General features: G+C 55.3%; 1 protein-coding gene across 7 annotated transcripts in view; it reads left to right on the top strand.

Moving 5' to 3' along the window:
* Positions 1–22,478, top strand: part of LOC115335341 (receptor-type tyrosine-protein phosphatase V-like) — a 41,602-nt gene that overhangs the window by 12,788 nt on the left and 6,336 nt on the right. For 5 of the 7 annotated variants that reach the window (XM_030000840.2, XM_030000841.2, XM_041119916.1 and 2 more), the window contains 28 exons: positions 1,134–1,406; positions 2,068–2,328; positions 2,903–3,175; positions 3,645–3,914; positions 4,488–4,757; positions 5,218–5,490; positions 5,793–6,065; positions 6,534–6,803; positions 7,198–7,470; positions 8,283–8,555; positions 9,084–9,356; positions 10,237–10,506; positions 10,988–11,266; positions 11,506–11,640; positions 11,746–11,956; positions 14,712–14,779; positions 14,949–15,075; positions 15,419–15,466; positions 15,744–15,837; positions 16,741–16,831; positions 17,366–17,442; positions 18,269–18,403; positions 18,980–19,102; positions 19,611–19,771; positions 20,138–20,273; positions 20,822–20,901; positions 21,701–21,788; positions 22,295–22,385. In XM_030000840.2, the coding sequence (XP_029856700.1) occupies positions 1,134–1,406; positions 2,068–2,328; positions 2,903–3,175; positions 3,645–3,914; positions 4,488–4,757; positions 5,218–5,490; positions 5,793–6,065; positions 6,534–6,803; positions 7,198–7,470; positions 8,283–8,555; positions 9,084–9,356; positions 10,237–10,506; positions 10,988–11,266; positions 11,506–11,640; positions 11,746–11,956; positions 14,712–14,779; positions 14,949–15,075; positions 15,419–15,466; positions 15,744–15,837; positions 16,741–16,831; positions 17,366–17,442; positions 18,269–18,403; positions 18,980–19,102; positions 19,611–19,771; positions 20,138–20,273; positions 20,822–20,901; positions 21,701–21,788; positions 22,295–22,385 (5,196 nt within the window). The other 2 variants (XM_041119917.1, XM_030000846.2) reach the window with 2 other exon arrangements.

Here is a 22,478-nt window from a genome sequence, read left to right as displayed (position 1 = left end):
CCTCAGGGCTGTCCAAGGGCAGCAGAGAAAACAGGGGGCAAGGCGATAGCCATTTAGCTGGTTTGAACTGGAGGTTTCTGTAGGGAAATGGATCTTTGGTCCTCTTTGATTGCTGTCAAGGCTATATTTTCGTAGCTCCTGATAACCTCATCCTGGTGGATGTCCCTAATATGCCAAGTGCTGTGCAAACACAGCCAAGGAAACCAGTCTCTGCAGGTCAAGAAATTGAGGATAGGCCTCCCAGACCCTAGCTAGTTGCACCATTCAACCCAACTGCCTCCACCTTCTGGCCTCAGGCTGTCAAGGGCCATGAGAGAGGGTGACTCCCACCACCACAGTCGGGGTTTGCTGCCGACACTGCAAACAGTTCTGGCCCAGGACTTGCTCTCCCAGATGTTCCCAGGAAAACCAGGGGGAAATGGAGAGGGCTAGCCTAGCCTGGACAGAGCGAGACTCATGCCGAATGCCAAGAAAGTGTTGGCCCTCTCTAGTGAGGAGCAACAAATTATGGAGGTGCCAAGCTGCAAAATCAGAGCTATTGTGGCCAGTGACTCATCCTGGCCTTGGGCAGAGACACTGGTCAGGCCTACGCTGCAAGGACCTGGGTGCCACCAGGTGACAAGTCTCCAGCTCTTTCCTGCTCTGCCTGCCACTCTGGGAAGCTGGAGCCTGCTCACTGCTGACTCTGCAGCTGGGATTTTGGAAGACCTCCACACCCCCAGCTGGTTTGTTTCTGCTATGAAGTGAGTCTGACTCAATCTCTGCTGTTGCTGTCTGCGGCTCTGACCTACCCGGCTGAACAGAAGTCCCCAGTGCCAGATGCACAAGCCAGGAGCGTCCAGCCAGGAGTTCGGTCCAGGCCAGTTCCTGGGAATATCAGCAAGCTCATGACAGCTCATGAATGGAGAGGAGGGGGACTTTTAGGAATTTCCCAGCAGGGCTGCCAGCTTTGTCTGGGCTCTGCTAGACCACGAATGGTTGTGCTAGGGAGTGGAGACAGCATGCTCCAAAAGGCTGTCTAAGGCTGGATGTAACCCTGCAGATAAGGAAGCAGGGAATGAGGCTCAGGGGTGTATGGGGTACAGAACACCCCATAATCCTGACACACACAATCCCGTTCCCTTCCCTTCCAGACCCCCTGAGCCCTGGCAATGTGACCCTGAGCAGTGCAGAGGAGCAGAGCTCCTTGCAGGCTCGCTGGAGCGCCCCAGCGGGAGAGAGAGACTTCTACCTGGTGACACTGCAGGAGGGAGAGGATGGTGCTCCAACAAGGAACATTTCCGTCAGCGGAGACAACGGTCATGTCACCTTCCATGGGCTGAGCCCCGGGAAGCAATACTCTGTCCAGGTGACGGCGGTGGCTGGGCCTTACCAGGCATCAGCCCGCAGCACAGCAGCCTGGACACGTAAGCAGAAAGCCCGAGCGTGTCGTTTTGAGGCCATTTCTGCTGCCTGATGGAGGGGCTGATGCCCAGAGGGAAGCTGGTGGGATGGTGAGAGGGATTGCAGCAGAGGCAGAGATGTGTTTGTGCAGTGCAGTGGCAGCTGGTCTCAAGAGCAGGCTGTGGGTCAGAGCAGCAAAATCTGCTGCCCCGCAGTTCCTCCTGAGGGTGAACTTGGAGGTCCTTGGCAGACTTGTGTCAGGTAGTGTCAGGCACAAATCAAGACCAGATCCTACTCGGTAACCTTCAGACTCAGTGTTTGGCAGACTTCAGGACAGCTTCCCCTCCCTCTGCTCACAGCAGCTAGTTTGGTGGGTAGTGAAGCACCACCAGTCCCCCCCAGCGCAGCATCTCCCTGTGCCCAGTCCCTCCTGAGTGACTTGCAAAGCTACAGTTGGTGCTGTCCCAGAGCTGCCACCCTGGGAAGGAAGGACAGGAGCCTTAAACATTGGGCAGGCACTCACCCAGCCCATGGGTGCCCAGCAGTAAAAGGCTCTCCCTGCAGCCCTGATTGCCCATGTTTCGGGGGGGGGGGAACCACTGCAGAGTGTTGTGGGAGCAATCTGGCTGACTGATGCACTGCCTTCCGCAGTAACGTGCATAATTCCATCCTTGTCCCTTGCAGAGCCGCTAGCACCATCTGGTGTGAGTCTGTCCAGCCAGGGGAGCCCCTACAGCCTACTAGCCAGCTGGGAGGAGGCAATGGGAGAGGGCTATGTGCTGGCCCTCAGCCCCATGGAGCACCCCGTGAAGAACAGCTCGTTGCTCAAAGGTGTCACCAACTTCACCTATGAGGGCCTCCTCCCTGGGACCCTTTACACCTTTGAGGTCAGCACTGTGGCTGGCCCCTACACATCCTCACCCCAGTGCATCACCAACTGGACATGTGAGTGCCACAGCCCTCACCGCAGCCAGCCCTGGGGTTCCCACTGGATCTTGCCCTTCCCCAAGATGTCGTGCCTCAGAGCATGTGATAACATGGGTCTTCTGCAGCTTCATGCAATAAAAGGGCAAAAGACTCGGGAGGAAAGCAGAGGCACTGCTGGATGTGTCTGACCCTGGTCTGTATCCCAATCACCTGGCACAAGGGTCAGCAGAGCCCAGTGCCCTCCTCTTCCACCCTCAGGCCACCCTCCTGTGGCACTGCTAGGGTTGCATCTGCGTTGAACCACCTCTCCACTGCTCTGGTCCAGACCATCCCACCCGCCACATCCTCCAGCACCAGAGCAGTCCTCTCTTACCATGCCAGTTTGAACACTGGCTGGCCCAGTCCCTGCCAAACTGGTGTGTGGGTGTCAGCAGGGGTGACGGTGGCCTGCTCAGTCCCTGTGGGTGGCCAGAGCACCTGGATGTGGGTTTTCCCAGGGAAGGGCCTCCAGCCCCAGCACATTTGGCATTGCACTTCTCCCAGGTGACCCCAGTCTGGGTGCAGCTGTGAATCTAGACCTTTCCTTTCCTAGATCCTTTGCCCCCGGAGCAGCTGACCCTCAGCAATCAGGGCCACAGCACCTCTCTGCAAGCCTCCTGGAGAGCAGCTCCCGCTGGCAATACTGGCTACACAGGCACCCTCTGGGAAACCAAGTCCCAGGAGTGGGTCAGGAACATGACTGTGGGGACCAACTGGACGAATGTCACCTTTGAGGACCTGGTCCCTGGGCGACAGTATACACTGGAGATGGCTGCTATGGCTGGACCTTACAGATCCCCTGTGCGATCAGCCACAGACTGGACGTGTGAGTGTGATACCCCTACCTCAACTCAACTGCAAATTGCAACCGTGGCCTGCCAACAAGAGCAAAAAGCTCATGGCATGGAAACAAGGCAGAGTGTGGACCATGTACGGAGAGGTGGAGGAACTAGGGGCAGGGATGCATAGACAGACAAAGAGTGGAAAGCCAACCAGAGCCACATTCAGCCAGGTTGGAAGTAAAAGGGTCTTTAGAGCAGGAGAAACCCATCACTGAACAGAAAACATTTCTAAATGTCACCCAGCAGGAAAGGTGGGGACCCGCCCTCATGTTTGCTGTGGAGCAGAAGCTCAGGCTGTTCGGGATTTGATATGCCAGGGCTCATTTCTCACCTGAGCCCACCAGAGACAGGCACTGGAGGGTCCCCAGGACAAGTGCGTGCAGGCACCCACTCCACACTGTGGCAGGTCCACCACAACTGCCTCTCACTGCCTGGATGTCTCTTCTCTCTCAGACCCCCTGGCTCCAGCCGGCGTGACCCTGACCAACACCCGACGCCCGCTGGGACTCTCTGCCTTCTGGGACAAGGCTGCTGGCGATGTGGACCAGTTCCACCTCCAGCTCTACAGCAAGAGCCATCCAGCGCAGAGGAACATCTCAGTGGGGCCAAACACCCACAACTTTACGTTCCTGGGGCTGTCCCCTGGCATTCAGTACTTCCTGAAGGTGACCGTCCTTGCTGGCCCATACAGATCCTCATCACACTTTGCCACCGAGTGGACATGTGAGTGAGAAGTGTCCCCAGCCTCCTGCAGGGTTGGGGCATCCTGGCACTGCCTGCAAGACTGGCAGTGAAGCGGACATATCTGGGCAGAGGGAGGGCTCTGGTGAGACCTGCATGCTCCTTGCCTCTGGGAATTGGAGCATGTGTCATGAGTTAGGTGCTGTGTGCTGGCTTCTGGACCCCAGAAGAGCCTTTTCCCCAGCTCAGGCTTTCCACAGTCAAGCTGAACCTTCCACCTAGACCACTCGTGATCTCAAGGCCAGCCTGGGACTGGTGGGAGAGGGATGCGCAAGAGGAAGCACAGAGCCCATATGGGCTTGCTGCTTCCTGTCCATGGAGCAGAGCAGCCCACTGGGGAGCTGAGTGCTCTCTTCTCAGTACAGCACCTGCCTGCTAGCAGTGTCCTGGGGATGCACACAGGCAACTTGCATGTCCCCCAGGACAACAGGAGAGCTAGGAGTCAGCTGACACCACTTTTCCTTTAGCCCTGTGCAGAGGTGCAGGTTGTGTCCTGGCTTCTGCAGTTGCTTTCCTCCACCATCTCATGGATCTCCATGCTGTGTTTTCCCCTAGATCCACTGTCTCTGGCTAACGTGAGTGTACAGCCTGGCCGGAGACCCCAGGAGCTACATGTGAGCTGGGTGGAGTCAGGCGGTGGCAGAGACCACTTGGTACAGCTCTCGGTGGCTGAGTCCCTGTCCATCATCAGGAATGTGTCCGTCCCCCGTGGAGTCACCCAGCTTGACCTGGAGGGGCTGGTGCCAGGGTCCCGATACCGTGTGGAGATAATTTCTCAGGCTGGGCCTCATCGCACCTCCTCTCAGACTGCCATTGGCTACACTGGTAGGAATGCAGCCTCTCTGCACCCATCCCCATCCCTGGTACCCAGCCTGGCTTTGACCTGGTGAGGGGCTGGGGACCAAGACGGAGGGGTCCTAGGGCTGTTCTGCAGGAGAGCTCTGATACCATGTCCCTGCAACCCCACTGGTGCCTGTCTCCTACTCAAGATGCTGGCTTTCTTTTCGGGACCCTCACTCATCCTGAGCCCAGCAGCTCAATGGGGCATGCTGTGAGCCTGCCCCAGCACTTTGGGACAAGGGGGTCTCAGGTCATGGTGATGATGCACCGTTATGACCTGGGACACAGAGAGCAACTTTGATCTGGGAGCAACCCACTGCTCTCAGCAGTCTTTAGACAGCATGTTAGATGCTCACAGTCCTACAGCTCCCAGCTTCATTCCCAAACTAGAGTCAGTCCTAAGCATCCCAGGTTTGTCCCCTGTAATGCTGTTTTTCTCCTGCAGTCCCACTACCTCCTCTTTCCCTGTCGGCAAGCCCTGTCAGCACTGCCTGGGCTCTGACTGTGCACTGGGAGACTCCTCCTGGGCAGAGGGATAGGTACCTGCTCAGTGTGAACGAGGAGGGCTCTTCTGCACCAAAAAGGAACCTGGAAGCAGGGAAGGACAGCACCAATGTCACCCTGGCACAGCTGGAACCAGGAACTTGCTACCTTGTTGGGATCTGGGCAGTAGCCGGACCCTATCACTCCCTCCCCAAGAACATCACTGGCTGCACAGGTGAGCATCCATACCACCCATGGGTGATTTGGGTGGGAGCACTGCAAGGAGATCCAGAATGGGATGGGAATCAATGTTGGCACCCAGGGAGCGGAGAGGAGGGGACCCTGGCCTGGTTTCTGGTGATGCTAGCCTGCAGTCATCTCTGGCCTCTTGCGGCCTTCTTGTATCACAAGGGCACAGAGTGCTTGCTGGCCAGTTGCTGCTGGCTGCCTGGGGAAAGCAAGACTCTTCCCCGGACATGGCTGCATGTTCAGAACTGGATCTTCTTCTCTCTGACTCGTGTCTGTCTTTCCTCACAGTTCCTGCTGCACCGACAAACCTGATCCTTACTAACCCAGGCAGCTCCTCAGAGCTTTACATGTGCTGGAACAAGCCCCCCGGCAGGAGGGACCACTACCGCGTTATTCTGTATAGCCTCAGCAACCAGGGCAGGGATCGGGTCCAGACCTTGAGTCCAGATGCCCAGAACATCACCTGGACTCACTTGGAGGCAGGCAGCAGGTTTGCTGTGCAGGTCACTGCTGTGAAAGGTTCATTTGAAGCCTCCTCCACCAACGTCACCCAATGGACATGTGAGTCTGATGGGTTGGGTTGGACATAGCACTGCACTGTGCCCCAGAGCCTCCATCTGAGCCTCGCAGAGCACCCACCACTACCTTCCCCTTCCCAAACCATCCCCACTATGCTCCTAGCTTCTACATGGTTGTCCCACCTTTCTGTTCACTGCCCTCATTCCTTCCCTGACAGAGATCCAATCCCCCCTACCCACCTCAAAGGCTCTGGGTATCATCCCTGCCATGTCCAGCTGCAAACCCTTGGGATATTGCGCTCAGAGCCACGTGCACTGTCTGCCCATTTGTCCCCAGGCTTCTCTCTGGGAGGATCTCTGGTGGCCAGCCTGCCCACCGCCCAGTGGGAGCTGGGGGCTGGAGTCCAGCACTGCCAGAGCACGAGGGACCACTGGGCAGAGCAGCCGGCTCATAGCATTGAGCAGCAAGCAGTGGCACACAGGGGCTGACTGTCTCCCTGTTGCTTTCCAGATCCCTTGGCCCCTGCCAACCTCACCCTGGGCAGCCCCTCTGCATCCGCGCTGCAGGCCTCCTGGGCAGCAATGGGGCAAGGAGCAGAAGGCTACATAGTGGATGTCTATGACACAGCCTCCAGCAGTCGTATTGGGCACATGGTGCTGGGTGGGGATGCCAGGAGCCACATCTTCAGAAACCTGAGCCCTGGCACCCGCTACAGTGTGGCAGTGAGGGCCACAGCTGGGCCCTTCCACACCAGCACCCCCAACCTCACCCACTGCACACGTGAGTATGATGCTCTCCTTGCAGCCCTGTGTCCTCCGCCAGATCTCCCCCTTCCGCGTTCAAATCAGAGGCTATACTGGTGCAGCCAGATCCTGTCTTCCTCTCCCACCCATGCAAGCGCCCAGTGCTCATGCCCTGCTGGATGCAGCATGGGGAGTCTGTGCATGACCCTGTGGCCTGGCCACCCATGTCCCCGGTAGCCATCCACAGGCATCCACAGGCTCAGGCAGCACCAGGGAGGAGGCAGCTGCCACAGAGTCAAAGGCAAAGCCAGCCCTCAGGACATTGCAGGGCTGACCCACCTCCTGCAGCACAGGCTTGATACCGATATGGAGCATCTCCTTTCCCTCAGTCCAGATGTGGCTCCTGGCAGTGACTTGTGTTTCCTCCCCAGGCCCGCTGCCCCCGGCTGCTGTGCACTGGCTGAGCATGGGGCATCCTGACAGGCTGAGCACATCCTGGGGAGCCGCAGCTGGGCGGCGAGATGGCTACACACTGACGCTGTACCATGCACAGTTGGGCACCATAGCAGCTACAGCCTCACTCAGGAGAGACACCCACAACTTCACCTTCATGGGCCTGACCCCAGGATACGAGTACTCCCTGGAGGCCAGTGCCACAGCTGGACCATACCAGGCAGCGGCACCCAACATCAGTGGCTGGACACGTGAGTGCCTGGAGGAATATCCCCTGCAGAGGGGTGGGAGATGTTGCCCCACTGGGCAGTCCTGAGGAGGGCTGGGAAGTTTACAGGGGACCTGCTGCCTTTGGAGATGTGCATACACATGTTCACGGGTGGAACACACAGCAGTTAGTTAGTGCACACTGTCACCCTCATGCACATGGATGTTCAATTGTAGACTTGCACAAGTACATGCTGATGACATGCAGGGTCGCCCAGCTGTGCCCATGTGGGGACATCCCCCTGCCCCTTCAGCCTGTGTACAGAAGCACTCACGCCCTCACTGAGTCTCCTCCAGCAGTTAGAAAACACATTACCATAAAGGTTCATGAAATGAATCAGTATAGTACAAAAAGCTAATCCATAGTCCTCCCGGGAGAAGAGGTCTTTGCTCTGCAGATGGACTAGTCCAGCACTTCTCCCCATCCAGAAAGGTTTTAGGGCTGGACACAGTATTGACGCTGTGCCAGCTCTGCCCAAGCAGCTGCAGGCCAGCTGGGTGCTGGAGGGCATGTGTTCATGCAGCAGTGGCAAAGGCGCTCCAGCTGGGCTATGGGGATAAAGGTGATCTGGATGAAGAAGGGTTGTCGTGTGAGGGACCACAAAGGGTGAGCAGTATTAAAGGTGAGGTGGGATGGGGACAGAAAAGAGAAAAGTGAGGAGGAGGAGTGTGCCAGAGAGGGTCTATGAGTCCCAGCCCTTAGGGAGCATCTGTCCTGCTGTACAATGTCCCATCAAATGTCTGTTTCCTTCTGCATGGTCTCCAGTCCCTAACATTAGCTCTGGTAACTCCCCAGGCCCACTGCCCCCAGCTGCCGTGCGCTTGCTGAGCACGGGGCACCCCGACAGGCTGAGTGCGTCCTGGGGAGCAGCGGCCGGGGGCCGAGACGGCTATGCACTGACCCTGTACCACGCGCAGCTGGGCACTGTGGCAGCTACGACCTCGCTTGGGAGAGACACCCATAACTTCACCTTTATGGGACTGGCCCCAGGAAGCAAGTATGTGCTAGAGGTGGTGTCCACGGCTGGGCCCTACCAGACACCTGCAGGGAATGTCAGCAACTGGACGTGTGAGTACCCTGTTTTGAAGGTGATGCATGCCTTGCTGGGCAGTCACAAAAGCTCATGGCAAAGGACATGGCCCCAAGGACCTTCATAGCAGACCCCGAGCCCTGCCTGAACCGAAGGGCTTGTCAGTGCCATGGCACCGAGCAGAGCTCTGCCCATCCTCACCATCAGCTCCACTAGCCTGGATTAGTTCAGCTGAAGCTCTGGGGGCTGTGCTTCAGAGGAGAGGCACGGAGGGAGCAGGGGACAGGGGCATTCACTTCCCCCCTGCCGCCTCTAGCTGGCTGGGTGGTCCCTCCTCACCCATCTCGGTGTCTTGCTCCAGCTGGGACAGGGCTGTCTGCTCAGACAGGCACCACTTGAAGCTTGCAGAAGCCACTTTTAGCTGCCTCCAGGCTGATGGATGCAGCCATCCAGCCAAGACAAAGTGCTCTGTCCTGTATGGTGCATCCCTTCTGATGACACTGCCAAGATACCCAGGCAATGTCCTCAGACCCTTCACTGACATGTCTCCCATCCTGTCTCTCCAGACCCCCTGGCACCCCGTAATGTGTACATGACAAACCAGGGGTATCCCAACAGGCTGAGCACATCCTGGCGAGCTGAACCCCAAGGACAAGACAGTTACAGGCTCCTCCTCTATCATTGGGGATCAGGTATTGTGGCAGCCAATGTATCTGTTGGGAAAGGCACCAGCAAATTCACCTTTTCTGGCCTGGCTCCAGGACACAAATACCTGCTGGAAGTGGTGTCCATGGCAGGGCCCTACGCAGCCTCCGCAGGGAACATCAGCGACTGGACAAGTAAGTGGCAAGAGCTAGAGGTCCTTGCAACATGCATGAGGCTCAGCCTCACCCAGATGGGTAGGCTCAGCACCTGCGGTGATAAGGGGCAGGGACATGGCTAGAACTGCTGCCTGGAAGCTGTAGGTACCACCATAGCAATGAGAATATGGGCTGTGCAACCCCCCTGTGGAGGGGAGAGCAGGGCAAAACTGCTGTCCATTGGACAGTCTGGCAGCCATGGTTGCTGTTTCAGGAGGCAGACCTCCAGCTCATGGCCCTGCTGTTCACACAAGCTGGCTCCGCCAGGCATGGGTGACTGCACAAGAGCAAGGGACCCCATGGCAGTAGTGCTGCTCTGGTAGAGGACTCCCACTGCCTGGGAGACCACAAGGTCTTACAGCCGGGGGGGACACCCCACCATCCCTGCTGCCTTTCTCCCAGGCACTCAGAAAATTCCTGGCATGGGGGATAAGGGGAGGCTGGTTTGTTTTTTTTTTTTTTTTTTTTAAAGGAATGTGGAAATTGCAGATAAGCACAATAAGCCTTTTCATGTGCTTGTCCCCACAGTCCCTGCACTTTGCTTGGGGAATCCAGAGATTTCTGCTCCCACACTCAGCCAGCCCCTGGCAGGGTGCTGGGAGTCATGTGCAGAGCCCTTCAGGCAGGTCTCTAATGAAACTTGCTAATTAGCAGATGGAAGAACCCATCTCCTCGTGCTCCTCACTCTGCATGTCCTCCAATTGCCATTTAAAGGTCATTTCTGGTAGTGACAGTGAGCAGCTGCAGAAATGTTATCACTGAACATATGAAGCTTCCTTGCATATTACCCATCTTCTACTTGTATGGAAGAGAGTACATGCATGCCAGTAACTCTCCCCTGGTGTGATTTTCATTGTAGCCCCCTCAGTTCCCAAAAATCTCTCTGCGGTGGCTGAAGGGAACAACACGATGCTCATCTCCTGGGGCAGCGTCTCTGGAGAGCAGGACGAATGCCAGCTGTGGCTGCGGGATCCCAGGAACAGCACGCTGCCCTGGCGGCAGGCCCTCGGCAGAGGGCAAGTCCAGCACCTCCTCCAGGGGCTGATCCCAGGGAGGAACTACTCCGTCACCTTGAGCTGCGTGGCCGGGCCCTACTGGAGCAGCACCAAACCCTTGGCAGTGCCAATGGGTGGGTACACGCTGCTGTAGGGATGGGGGGAGTGCAGGCTGGAAGGGGGAGAAACGCCTGGGTGGCCTCAAGACTGGATCAGCCCTTGGGTGTCAACAGAAGCATGGGAAGTCTTCATGGTGGGAGATAAGGAAAGCTAACAAGGTGCCCCTCTGATAGGCATCAGCTTCCTAAGCTAGCCCCATCACAGAGATTTCCCATCACCTTGTGGCCTGGTTACCTGTGAAGCAAAGTGGACTCTGCAGAGATCTCCATTGGTCTGCTTCTCCTGTAAGACATCTGCTCAGGCCCTGACCCATTAGCCTTGTCCTGTGGCCCTTCACACAGAAGGCTCCCAGAACACAGATGCCCAGCTCTGCTCCTCTCTCATTGACCTAGGGGCAGGCAGTAGAGGACCACAGTGGCTCTGGGTTGACGCATGGGCTGAGGCTGGGATTTCTCTGATCCAGTAAGTTCAGAGCCTGCCCTATCTCCTTCGCAGAGCCAAACCCGGTGGAGGATGTGCAATGCCTACCAGAGTCAAGGAGCCTTTACTTGAACTGGACCAGCTCTCCTGGAGATGTGGAGGCTTATGAGGTGGTGGCAGAGAGACTCTCTGATGGACCTTCCACCTCCAAGTATGTCATGAGCATCCCTTTGAGCGAGGCCAGTCTGGAGGGGCTGGGGCCAAACTCATCCTACCGAATCTTTGTGAGCACAGTGGGCATGAACACAATGAGGAGCCAGGCTGTGACTCTGCTCTGCAACACAACAGTGGAAGGTGAGTCCCTTTCTTTCCCACAACCTTGCCACAGACCCCAGGAGAAGACACCCAGTGTTGCTAATTACACCTGGGGACTCTTTCAGCTGCCTGTGAGCCCCATGTGGTCCTGCACTGAACTGCAGTGGGTCAGGGCTCTGGGCCGTGATGCTAGGACCAGTCACAGGCTAAGCAATGTGTGGTGGGTCTGTGGGAGCAGGGACACACTAACAGGCTGTGCTTGCTGGTTCCTCTTCCAGCCCTGCCTCCACCCCTGCGAGCAGACATCTTCCAGGTGGAGGCCAGCTCCACGGTTATCATTTCATCTGACCTGTTCAGCGAGGAGAACGGCCAGATCGAGTATTACGGTGTCATTGCTACCACTAATGATTCATGTAAGTGCCCCTGCATATCCAATCTGCAGTGGCTGCCTGGAGGGCAGCAGGCCCCCCGGATGTCACTTTGGGACTACCACTGTCACCTTGTACATTCCCCTTCAGTGCTGAGGCCCACCCGGGAAATCATGTCCAGCACATGGTATGACCACTATTATGGGACAGAGGACTCCTACCTGGCTGTGCTAATCCCCAATCCCTTCCATCCGAGCCCCAGGAGCTCCCCTGAAACCTGGCGAGTGTCAGTGGGAACAGAGGAGTGCGGCCAGTCCAGGGCAACATGCAACGGGAAGCTGAAAGCCAATGAACAGTACAGGTGAGAGATGTCCACAACCCTCCTGAGGGGAAGGCGCTGGAGGAGAAAAGGGACTGCACATGTCCCTGCAAGGTGCCAGCAGCTCCCTGGATGTCACCTCACCCTCGTACTCCCCAGACCCCCAGCAGTGGACCCAACGGTCAGCAGCGTTTGAGGGGTGCAAGAGCTGGCATACCAGAGAATATTAGACAGTGTAGGTGGGCAGGGAGAGGGAGAGCAGAAGTGAAAGCTGAGACTGACAAGGGCTGTATGTGTTGCCTTGGGAGCTGGGCAGTTGTCCACCTCCAGGGTAAGAACTAAAATGGATGCTGTTAATTGTGGGACTTTTGCATGTGACTCAGAGCCACATGCAGACTTAGAGAGTGCAAAAATTAAACTGATTTGGAAACTAGTTCAAGTGGTGCCTACACAAATGGGGGCTCAAAGGTTGAGGGTAGGAAACGCACAGGCTGAGGTCCAAGTTCCCCATGAGACACACACACACACACAGATCACTATATTCATAGATTTAGAGTCTTATTTGACAGTAGGTAGAATCCAGGAACATGAATGTACAAGCATACATATTTTGTTATAGGTTACCTTTAAAATAGCTGATGGTAAAACAGGTTTTCTACTGCAAACAAAGCATCATATCTTTAGTCAGTCCTCTGTTAATTTAGCAGCTCACAATTTCATCAAACAGGACTGTATCCCCAGGCATTTCTCTGACAAAGGGATCCCCCAGAATCTGGAAGGTTGTCCCATTTCAGTTTAAAGCAACTTACAGCAAGGGTGGCTGACTAGTGATAGAAGTCGCTGAGACTGTTGGGAAAAGAGAAAGAAAGACCGTGAGAGGGTGTGTGCATGAGAGAACTTCACTTTTCCCTATGAGTAAAGTGAGAATTATGTCTGCCCTTAAGTCTTGTGGTGAGTGAAGTCAAGGTCCTTGATGTTGGGTTTGGACCTGCTGGCTCTCCTTCCTTTCTTCTTTACTGCTTCACTCACTCTACTTTTGCTATGTGCAGACTCCATGCTTACATGAAGAACTTACATTGATTCTTGTAAAGTTGTTTTAGATTTACACGTTGCCAAACAGGGGCTCTTAAGCCGCTGTTTGGGGCAGCACTGGCAGAGAATAGAGATTGGTGTTAATGCTGGGCTGCATCAGGGGAGTGGGAAATGGCTGCTCATCTTGGGGAAAAAAAGGGAATTTCTAGAAAGCCATTCCCTTGGAAATCCCACCCAGAGTAGGATCATCAGAGGAAACAGCTCTTTGGGCTTTCCCTAGGTACTGTATTATCATGCCTGGCAGGAGAACTGCATTATGATCTGGCACGGGAGACCTTCCAATTGATTCAGAAGGTTTGAGACTGCCCATCAAGTCCATCTATTCTTTATTGCTAAGGGCTCCTGCCCGACTCGCCCTCAGGCATGGCAGGGCAAGCCTTACTGCTTAATCCTAGCAGCCTCAGATCTGGCCTTCTGCTCCAGCCAGGACAGCCTGGGCACAAGCTGGGTCTGCGTTCGCATTGGCTCAGCCCAAGGTCTGCCAACAGTCTCGACTGGAGTTTAACAACAGCAGAAACACACCAGGATACCCCTCCACCCCCCAAATACTGTCCACCCAGTCTGAGGGTGTATATGTGCCCACCTTGCTTCCCAGCTGCCATTTTCATTCCAACACTGACCTCCTGCAGGGTAGCAGCTAATTCAGAGCCATCAGGCTGTCATTAGTCCACCTACCATGGTTCAATAACATGTACTTAACTGTCCAGTTACTCAGGACCAGAAAATCCTTTTGCACCTCTTCACAGTTTGGTTTAATTTTGGCTGCCCTAAACAACCTGTATCCTCAGTACACTGTGCTGCTTTCCTAGTTAATCATTAGTAGTGTGGTGAAAAGCAGATACTGCTGACAGCCCATCTCCACTCTGAAAGCCAGCCCTTGTTTCCTATCTTTCAGTGAGTTATTTATCCACAAGCCCTTATCTCTCATGCCATGGCATCTGCAGGCTCAGTTTACAAAGAGGTTTTTGCTTCTGGCAGCCAGATCCAGGATGCTGCCAGAGGGGACTCACATGAGGCTCCACAAACTTCGGCTGCTAAAATCCGAAGCTACATTTGAAAGCCTTAGCTTGTATTTAGGGCAGAAGAAGACCTACCCTTCCAAGTTACCTGCTTAGAAGGAAGTCAGCTCTGCAGGGAGCTGTGAGGCTTGGTGTGCACACTGCCAGGAGGAGGATGTAGGGCAGATCTCCACAGGGAGGAGGATGCACCAGCCACTTCTGTGTGCATAAGGAAGGGTCTGGGTCACGGCTCAGCCCTCCCAGCTCAGGTGCCCCTGCTTCAAAAGTTACCTGGGCTCAGCTCTTTCAAGTCAACCCAATTAATGGATTGACATGAACTAAGAGTGACTCAACCCAGCTTGATTTTCTCTACTTACTGTTGTCTTTCCCTATTTGTGTCCTATAAGAGCAGAAACTTAACTTGTCTCTGCAAATAACTCTTCGGAGGACAGCTGTTTCCCATTTGTGCTTTCTGAACATTTTCTCATGTTCTCCCAAGTGCAACAAACTTGTGCAAGAGGCAGAAAAGGGAGGAAAGACCATTTTCACACATTCCCTAAACCCCTACCAGAAAACCAACTTCTTCCAACACAGCATTTCAAAACAGAGGCAGCTGTCCTGTTCCCTTGGGTCTTCCTGCTGCTGGCTGCATGGGTGCTGTGCTCAGTTCAGATTGCCCCTGACGGCAGGACTCTGCTTTGCCCTAGGTTCAGCATCGCTGCCTTCACCAAATATGACCCAGTAGCCCCTGCAGTGACATTCACCATGTTCTCAGGTAAGATAGAGAATGCCATCTTCCCTACCTGGCTGTGTAGGTTAGAGATAATTAACAACCTGACAATGGCAAGCAAGAGGGAGATCAAAGGCTGTAGCAAATATAATAAATACAGTAAATGCAGCCATTTACTGACTTTTCTGTCCGTTCTATCTCTTTTTTATTTGAGCTGCTGGATCCGGTGCAGACACAACTCCACTATCAATGCCAATAATCACTGGAATCATCGTGGGATTTCTCTTGACACTTGCAGCTATTTTTGCTTTGGTCTACTGGAAACAGCTCAGAGCAAAGAGGTGAGGATGAGCCATCTTTTACCCAGGGGGTGCAGGCTGAGAAGCCCAACCTTCAGTGCCAAGCCAGGAGAAAGAGCAGTGGGAAGGTATAAAAAGAGATTTAGGCAAACTAGGACACCCACTAGTGGAGTTGTGCCTGGCAAGCACAGAAGCAAAAGGCAGAGGGGAGTGGGGAGCTGCCCATGTGCAATTAATTCACAGAATCCTACACATGTGCAAGACAGTGTGCCTGATGTGAGCTGTCTGCTCACAAGTGCTCCATGAGCCAGCAGTACACAATATGCTCACAGCATCTGTCCCTGCACTGCAGGGAAGAGTTACATCTCCCATGCTTTGATTCTAGAACCAAGAAGAGCAGCCTGCCCCAGGAAATGGTGACCTACAGCTTGAGGTGAGTGCTGGATTCTTCCCTCTCTGTGTGTCCCCACTGCAGGTCCCAGAGTCCTTCACCTACTTCCTTTCTCATGCTTTGACTCAGGGAAAATCCAACTCTGTCTCCTCTCCTTCAGTTATTTTTTAAATCTTGGGCTTTCCCATGTTCTGTATTTATTGCCCAGCTCCATTCCAAGTCAATGCATTGTCCACACCTCCTCTGTCCTCCTCCTGACTGGCCTGCCAGACCTCCCAATAACTAAGGCAAGTTTTCCTCTGGACTTCATTTCATGCAGGAACATATGTCGGCCAATTCCCATACAGAACTTCAAGCAGTACTATGAGATGAAGACAGCAACTGGTAACCATGCTTTCTTCCAGGAGTTTGAGGTGAGATGAGGCTCCTGCTAGAGATGAGACTTAATTTCCCCTCTAAGTAGCTCATGCCCCAGCTGTTGGGTGGCCGGTATAGACTCCTCATCTCCAGGGACAGTAACCCATGTCTCTAGGAATCCAACCACCCTACTAAGCAATCTTGGAGGCCAAAGATTGGATGGACCAAGTGATCAGGCAATTCCTTTGCTCAAAACCTGTTTTGTTCAAGTTCTGGTAGAAACACATGTTGTCTGTGGTGTGAGGTGAACTAGCACTGTCCGTAGCTGCTGGTAGACAAAGCTAAGGGCCCCAGGCCTGGACTGGAGGCGAAGATACTGAGTGGTGTTGCAATGAGATCCACCTTGACAGTGTTAGAAAAGAGCCTGCAGCCCAAAGGAAGGTCAAGGAGTACTCTCAGAGCTATAGGGCCAGGCTGTGAAATTCACCTCAGGCTACCTTCACTGGCTCCCACTGCCAACATCTGCAGGCCCTGAATCGTTCTGCTGCCAGCACCTTTGAAAGTCCCATAAGCAATTTCAAACCCTCCTCAGATTGCCCTTCTCTGGCCCTCCGAGTGAGGACAGAGGCAGAAGCAGTGCAAGATATTTCTGTTTTCTCAGCACAAAATGCTCTGAGCTTCTTGGTAGATTTCTGATTTCTGAGAAGGTTTGTTCCCCAATACTTTTTCTTGGGCTTGTTTTCTTTTAAATACAAACAGTGCTGTTGGAAAAGGCACTGGGAAAAGACACCTATGGCTCAGAGTTCACAGGCCATGCTGAGGGAGGAGTAGAGCAGTTCCCTGTGCATGGGTGACCCTCTTGAACCACCAGACAGAGCCGTTGGCCATGAGCAGGGAGCTGGATTGGCCAGGAGCTCTCCAGAGAGACCTTTGTGCTTATCTTCTCCCCTGTCCTACAGGAGCTGAAGGAAGTTGGGAAGGAGCAGCCGAAGGTGGAGGCTGAGCTACCAGCAAATGTCTCTAAGAACAGATATCCCCATGTGCTGCCCTGTAAGTGCTGTCTCCTCCCTCCTCCTTCCAGCGTCCAGGGTGGGAGTTCACACTGCAATGCACAGGGACAGGCTCACCTTGCATCGCTGCAGGGTTCACAGTGCCTGGCTGCTCTCCTGGGAGAAGAGGGAGTCTTGAAATAGGCCTCAGTTTCCATTTTCCTGCTGGACACTCAAGACTTATGAGTTGAGCCAGGGCTGAGCCACCATCCTTCTCAGCTCCTCCAGGAGACTGCTGGGCAGGTGCTGGGTGAGCCCAGCTCAGGGGTGGGTCCCAGCTGGAGACCAAAGGGAGACCATGATTGTCCCATGGCTTCTTTGATGAACCTCATGATACCAGCTCTGCTTTCTTACCCCTCTGCTAACCCAGCTGGCAGGCAATGCTCACCTCTCCAGGGAGAAGGTGCCTGGCCAAGCACAGGGCTTCACTGCTAGCTGCATACATGGAGCTGCTGGGGCTTCTCCCAGTGAAGGGGACATGACTGTCTTGGTGAAGGGCTGCCTTGGGGGGTCATGTGTGTATGCTGTCTTTCAGATGATCACTCTCGGGTCAAGCTGAGCCAACTGGGGGAGGATCCACACTCAGACTACATCAATGCCAACTTCATGCCTGTGAGTGCCCACTTGCCTTCCCCACAGAGACATGGCCATGGGGCACCACCAGAGAAACTCTGCCTGGATTGAGATTTTGAGGGCTGGTGCCCACTGCCACTGAAGCCACAGCTGGCACAGACTGGCAAGCAGTTGGGGGTCGGGCAGAGATGCATAGTTACCTTTAGCAGGGGTCGATGGAGATCGTCAGATGGCAAGTGCTGTGAATGCAGGGGTGTGAATGTGGGGAGACTGGCAAGGCTTTCTGCTTTCTTCTTGAGGACTATCCTCTTCCCATCATCTCCAAGCTTACTGCCCTGTCTGTCTGCCTGCTCTTTTTCCTTCTGGTCTGTGCAGCTGCATTTGAACAACCCTGGAGCTGTGCCCACATACCCCATCCGGGAGATTTTCCCAGGTAACAGGCAGGGCACACAGCATGCACGCACGGGTGTGTGGATCCGCGGGGCATGTGTGTGTCAAAGGGGCAAAGGCAAAGAAGCAGCCTGAGACCTTGCATGATCACCCTACCTTCAGCAATGACTGGGGAGCACAAGAAAGACCCAGATCTGTCTTCCCCTGGTTAGGCTGAATGAGGAACTGCTTGGAGGGAAATGGGGGGGTGACATCTTTATTCCAAGTATGTAGAGAGCACATGCTGGACAGCACATGCTTCCTGTGAAATCAGCTGCTTCTGAGATCAGCTGCCTGGGAACTGTGCCCGCATGGGCTAAGGGCAATGGGCATTTCTACCTCTACCAAAAAAGCAGACCAGGCACTGAATCTGTCACAGGGCAGGATCCACCTGCCTCGGCAACTTGCCAACTCTTCCTGTCTGCCTCTTGCTCAGGGCTATACATCCCAGCAGGAGTTCATTGCCACCCAGGGGCCCCTGAAGAAAACAATAGAGGACTTCTGGAGGCTGGTGTGGGAGCAGAACGTCTGCAACATCATCATGCTGACAGTGTGCATGGAGAATGGGCGGGTAGGTTGGCACCACCAGGCTTCCATGTGCCAGGCTCAGCCAAGACTAGATCTGGTCGTGTGAGCTGAGCCTAGGGCTGGGTTTGTGCCCTCCACCAACCCCTGCTTGGATGTGGCTCCAGGGTGAGCACAGGCCACACAGCTTCCCCAACAGGCAGTGTGGGGGGAACAGAGGCTGATGTGTGCAGCTCAGCGTAAGCTTGGGGTAGGAAGGGACAGAAGTGGAGCTTAGCTGGAACCATGCCCATCACACTCAGATATTTCTGCAGCATCTGAAATTACACTTGCCTCTGGATGAGACACCTCACATGGACTGTTTCTCCAGTCTCCAGGGATGATGAGACCCACACAGGTCCTTTTCTCTGGAGGAGGCTGAGATCCAAATGAAGGGGAGGTGGAGGAGAGCCATGCAGAGCTCCCAGTGGGAAGGGGAAGCACCCCTGCCTGCTCCCCAAGACCTGCCCTGGCTCCCTGCACAGCTGCTGCTCTCCAGATGCTCCCAGGGAGCCAGGAGGTCACCCAGTGGGACCTGGGCCCTCACAGCTCTCACTGGGACCCTGTCCTGCCTGTGCTCTAGGTCCTCTGTGATCATTACTGGCCGTCCGAATCTGCCCCAGTCTCCTACGGGCAGGTCCGGGTCCACCTGCTAACACAGAGCAGCTCCGAGGAGTGGACCATGCGCGAGTTCAAACTGTGGCACGTGAGTAAGGACCCAAGAGGACTCAGGGACCTGTCAAGGGCTGGGGGTTTGCATGGGATTCAGTGGCTTTTCTCCTTGGTGGTGGTGGCATAATTTCCTTTCCCTGCCATTAGTGGGGTTTAAAAAAGGCCCAGTCCCCTGAGGAGCAGTCTGTCACTTCAGACTTGGTAACACAGAAGTGTCCAACATGTATCACCCCTGCTGTCCACCCTTGCTCTCCCCTTTCCACGTCCCTGCACTGGGACACAGCCTGCAGCTTCAAGAGCATGTTCCCCAGCAGTCAAAGGCAGTTCTCCTCCCTACCACCTCCATGTGCCTCACTGTGGCAGGGGACTGTGGGGGAGGACAGAGGAGCAGGAGCCACCAGGCAGTGCAGCAGACCTGGCATTGGCTGTTCCCTGGAGATGAGCTGGGTGTCCCCAAGTCCCCAGGTGCTCCCAGGGCTGCAGGGTGCAAGCATGCCCCTGTCCTGGCGGGCTGCACACCAACCACCAACATCCCCCGGCAGGAGAGTCTCCGGGCAGAGCGGCACGTGTCCCACCTGCACTACACAGCATGGCCCGACCATGGGATCCCTGAGTCCACTACTTCCATTATGACCTTCAGAGAGCTGGTCCGGGAGCACATCCAGAGCACCAAGGATGCAGGGCCGACCCTTGTGCACTGCAGGCAAGGCTCTGCTCTGGGGGATGGGAGGAGGGGATGATGGCAGAGGGTATGGGGGACAAGGGTCCTAGTCGTACACAGACGGGGAGGGGAAGCAGTGCCTGGGAAACACAGCTGGTCTGTAGAGAGTCTCCTGCTTGGGCATTGGGGATTACAGGTCTGCTTGTAGCCTGCCCCCCAGTCCCTGGGGATGGGGCAGCTGGAGATGGTCAGCACCAACCCAGGGCAGTCTGAATGGCTCCTGAGCCCCATGCTGTGCTGGGACCAGTGCCCCAGGGTTCAGCGTCTGGGAGCCATGTCTAGCAGCAGGACGGGAGCCCATGGCTGTGGGATCAGGCAATGCTTAACCCTTGCTCTCTGTCCTCTCAGCACCGGGGTGGGCCGCACTGGCACCTTCATTGCCCTGGACCGGCTGCTGCAGCAGATGAAGCAGGAGAAAGTGGTAGACACATTTGGTGTTGTTTATGCCTTGCGGATGAACCGTTACCAGATGATTCAGACGCTGGTAAGACCTCTGCTCCCTCTTCCCCCAGGCCCCTTGCTCCATGGTGTAAAAGCTAGCAGGGCTGGGAGACAGATGAGCTGACTGGCCAGCCCCAGTACCCCCAGGCTGGTCCCCAACCTGACACTGTGTCATGGTGCCTGTCAAAGCAGCAGCTCAAGTAGAGTAGAAATTGCTTGGCTGTGGGGGTCTTCAGCAGCTTCATGCCCTGCTAGACCCATAGCAGCAACATACAGTCTCAGAGCCCTCCCAGGAGGCTCAGAAACACCCCAGAGCACCTAGGAACAGGATCAGGCCCTTTTCAGGCAATTCTCAACCCACACCATGTCATTGGCCTGTGATGCTCCACAGCCCATCTAATATTTCCAGAACTCAGGGTTGGGACAAGGTGTCAGGACTACCCTTCAGGACAGACAGGCAGACCCAGTGCAGGGATCCAGGGGCTCTGAGATTGAAGTAGCCAGGGCCTTTTGGGCATGAATGTAGGACACCCTCTGCCCACTAGGCAGTGTCGTACCCACCCTTCCGTGCTGTCTGCCTTTGCCTTCCAGTCCCAGTATATTTTCCTGCACAGCTGTATACTGGACAAGATCTTGGAGGAACCACTCCTGGGTTTATCAGGGACGGAGAGGTAAGGGCCTGCTATGTTTTGCCTGCCACTCTACCCACCCTGATCCACAGCCCTTTCAGGCGGCAAGCTGGGATCCTGACCCCAGCTTGAGCCTTGGCTCCAGGACAGAAGGACAGGGAAGCCCATCCAGCCATCCCACCCAGTGTTTTGAGGGTGGCAGCTGAGGGCTGGTTGTTCCCTGCAGCATGGGGAGCCCAGCCCAGAACTAGGTGTGAGTCACTGGGCACACTAGGAGGGCTTGGGGAACCACATCCTACTTTCCTCCAGTGCCAGTTTCCTGGGCTACGCCAATGCCAAAGAGCTGCAGAGCTGTCCTGGGGAAGGCATTTCACTCAGCCCCTGGCTTTCCAACCCACAGCGATGCCCTAGAGATCGGTTCAAACTGGAGGGGCTCATGGCAGCTGAGTGGCCTTGGGATGTCCCTTCCAACGGAGGCCAAGGGGAGGAAGCAGGGTCAGGCTGGGCATGGCTTTTGCCACCTAACTCCTTGTCTCTGAGGCTACATCTGGAGGTCATATATCTATCTTTATGGTCAAATTGTCTCCTCCTTCATGCAGAACAGGATGCCTTTGTCCATGCTGTATCTTGGGAAAGGGCCCTGGACTGTGCCACACCTGAGACCTGCCTTTGTCTAGGAGAGAGCAGGTTGACACAGGCCAGAGCTGGGCTGGGGACCTGCGAGGGCCCCAGAATTTGAAGGGTGAAGGTCTGCTCACAACCCTGTCTACCTGCTGCAGACACAGCCTGGATGCTTCTGAGTTTGCTCAACCTCATCCTTACCCCCGGCTTCTCTCCCCAGGTCCTGTCCCATCCCACTGAAAAGCTTTGCTCAGCACTACGCCCAGAAGGCGGCCAAGTCCCATGTGGGCTTCCTGAGAGAGTACGAGGTGAGACGTGTCCTGGGCAGGGCGCAGGGAGTGCTGCCATGGCCATATGTGCTGGGGGGACCTGGGGAGTGATTGCACCTGGTCAGGCTGGGGGACACCCAATAAGTGCCTCCTGAGTGGGTCCCATGCCCCAGTTTCCATGTGCCTGGCTGTCCTGGCAGTGTCCACTCTCCGTGGCATTGCATTCCCAGGCACATAGCTCCCTCATGCATCCTGCACTGATCAGGGTCTGTCCACAACCCATTCCTTCCCAGACCCCGTGCGGGGTAGGGACCCACCTGAATACCATTCTCCTACAGAGAGATGCAGCCATCTCCTGACAGCACGGAGCAGACCTGGCAGCCCACCCCCAAGATGTGGTCCCATAGAACCCCTGCTAAGGCTTTTGCATGTGCAGCTATAACCTCCCCTCTGCTGAGGCCAGGTGTCCCCAGGAGTCCCCAGTTCCTCCTGCTCCTCCTGACCCTTCCCCACTCACTGGTTCCTCCACTCTTTCGTTCTGGCAGACCCTCCTAGAGGTTGTCAAGGAGGAAGCCAGCTCTGCAACACCATCTTCAGGCAACCAGCAGACACGGCCCTCTTCTGGCATCCTCCCGTGTAAGTGCTGTGATGCCTTGCATCCTTTTCCTTCCTGAACCTGCATGGAGCTAGGCTGGACCAGGGCTGGTGCTCCACAGTACAAGAATATAT

This window comes from Aquila chrysaetos, chromosome 24 (assembly GCF_900496995.4).
Source record: "Aquila chrysaetos chrysaetos chromosome 24, bAquChr1.4, whole genome shotgun sequence".
NCBI classification, from domain to species: Eukaryota; Metazoa; Chordata; class Aves; order Accipitriformes; family Accipitridae; genus Aquila; species Aquila chrysaetos.
Note: the sequence above shows the minus strand (reverse complement) of the source record. Positions and strands in the feature narration are given on the sequence as shown.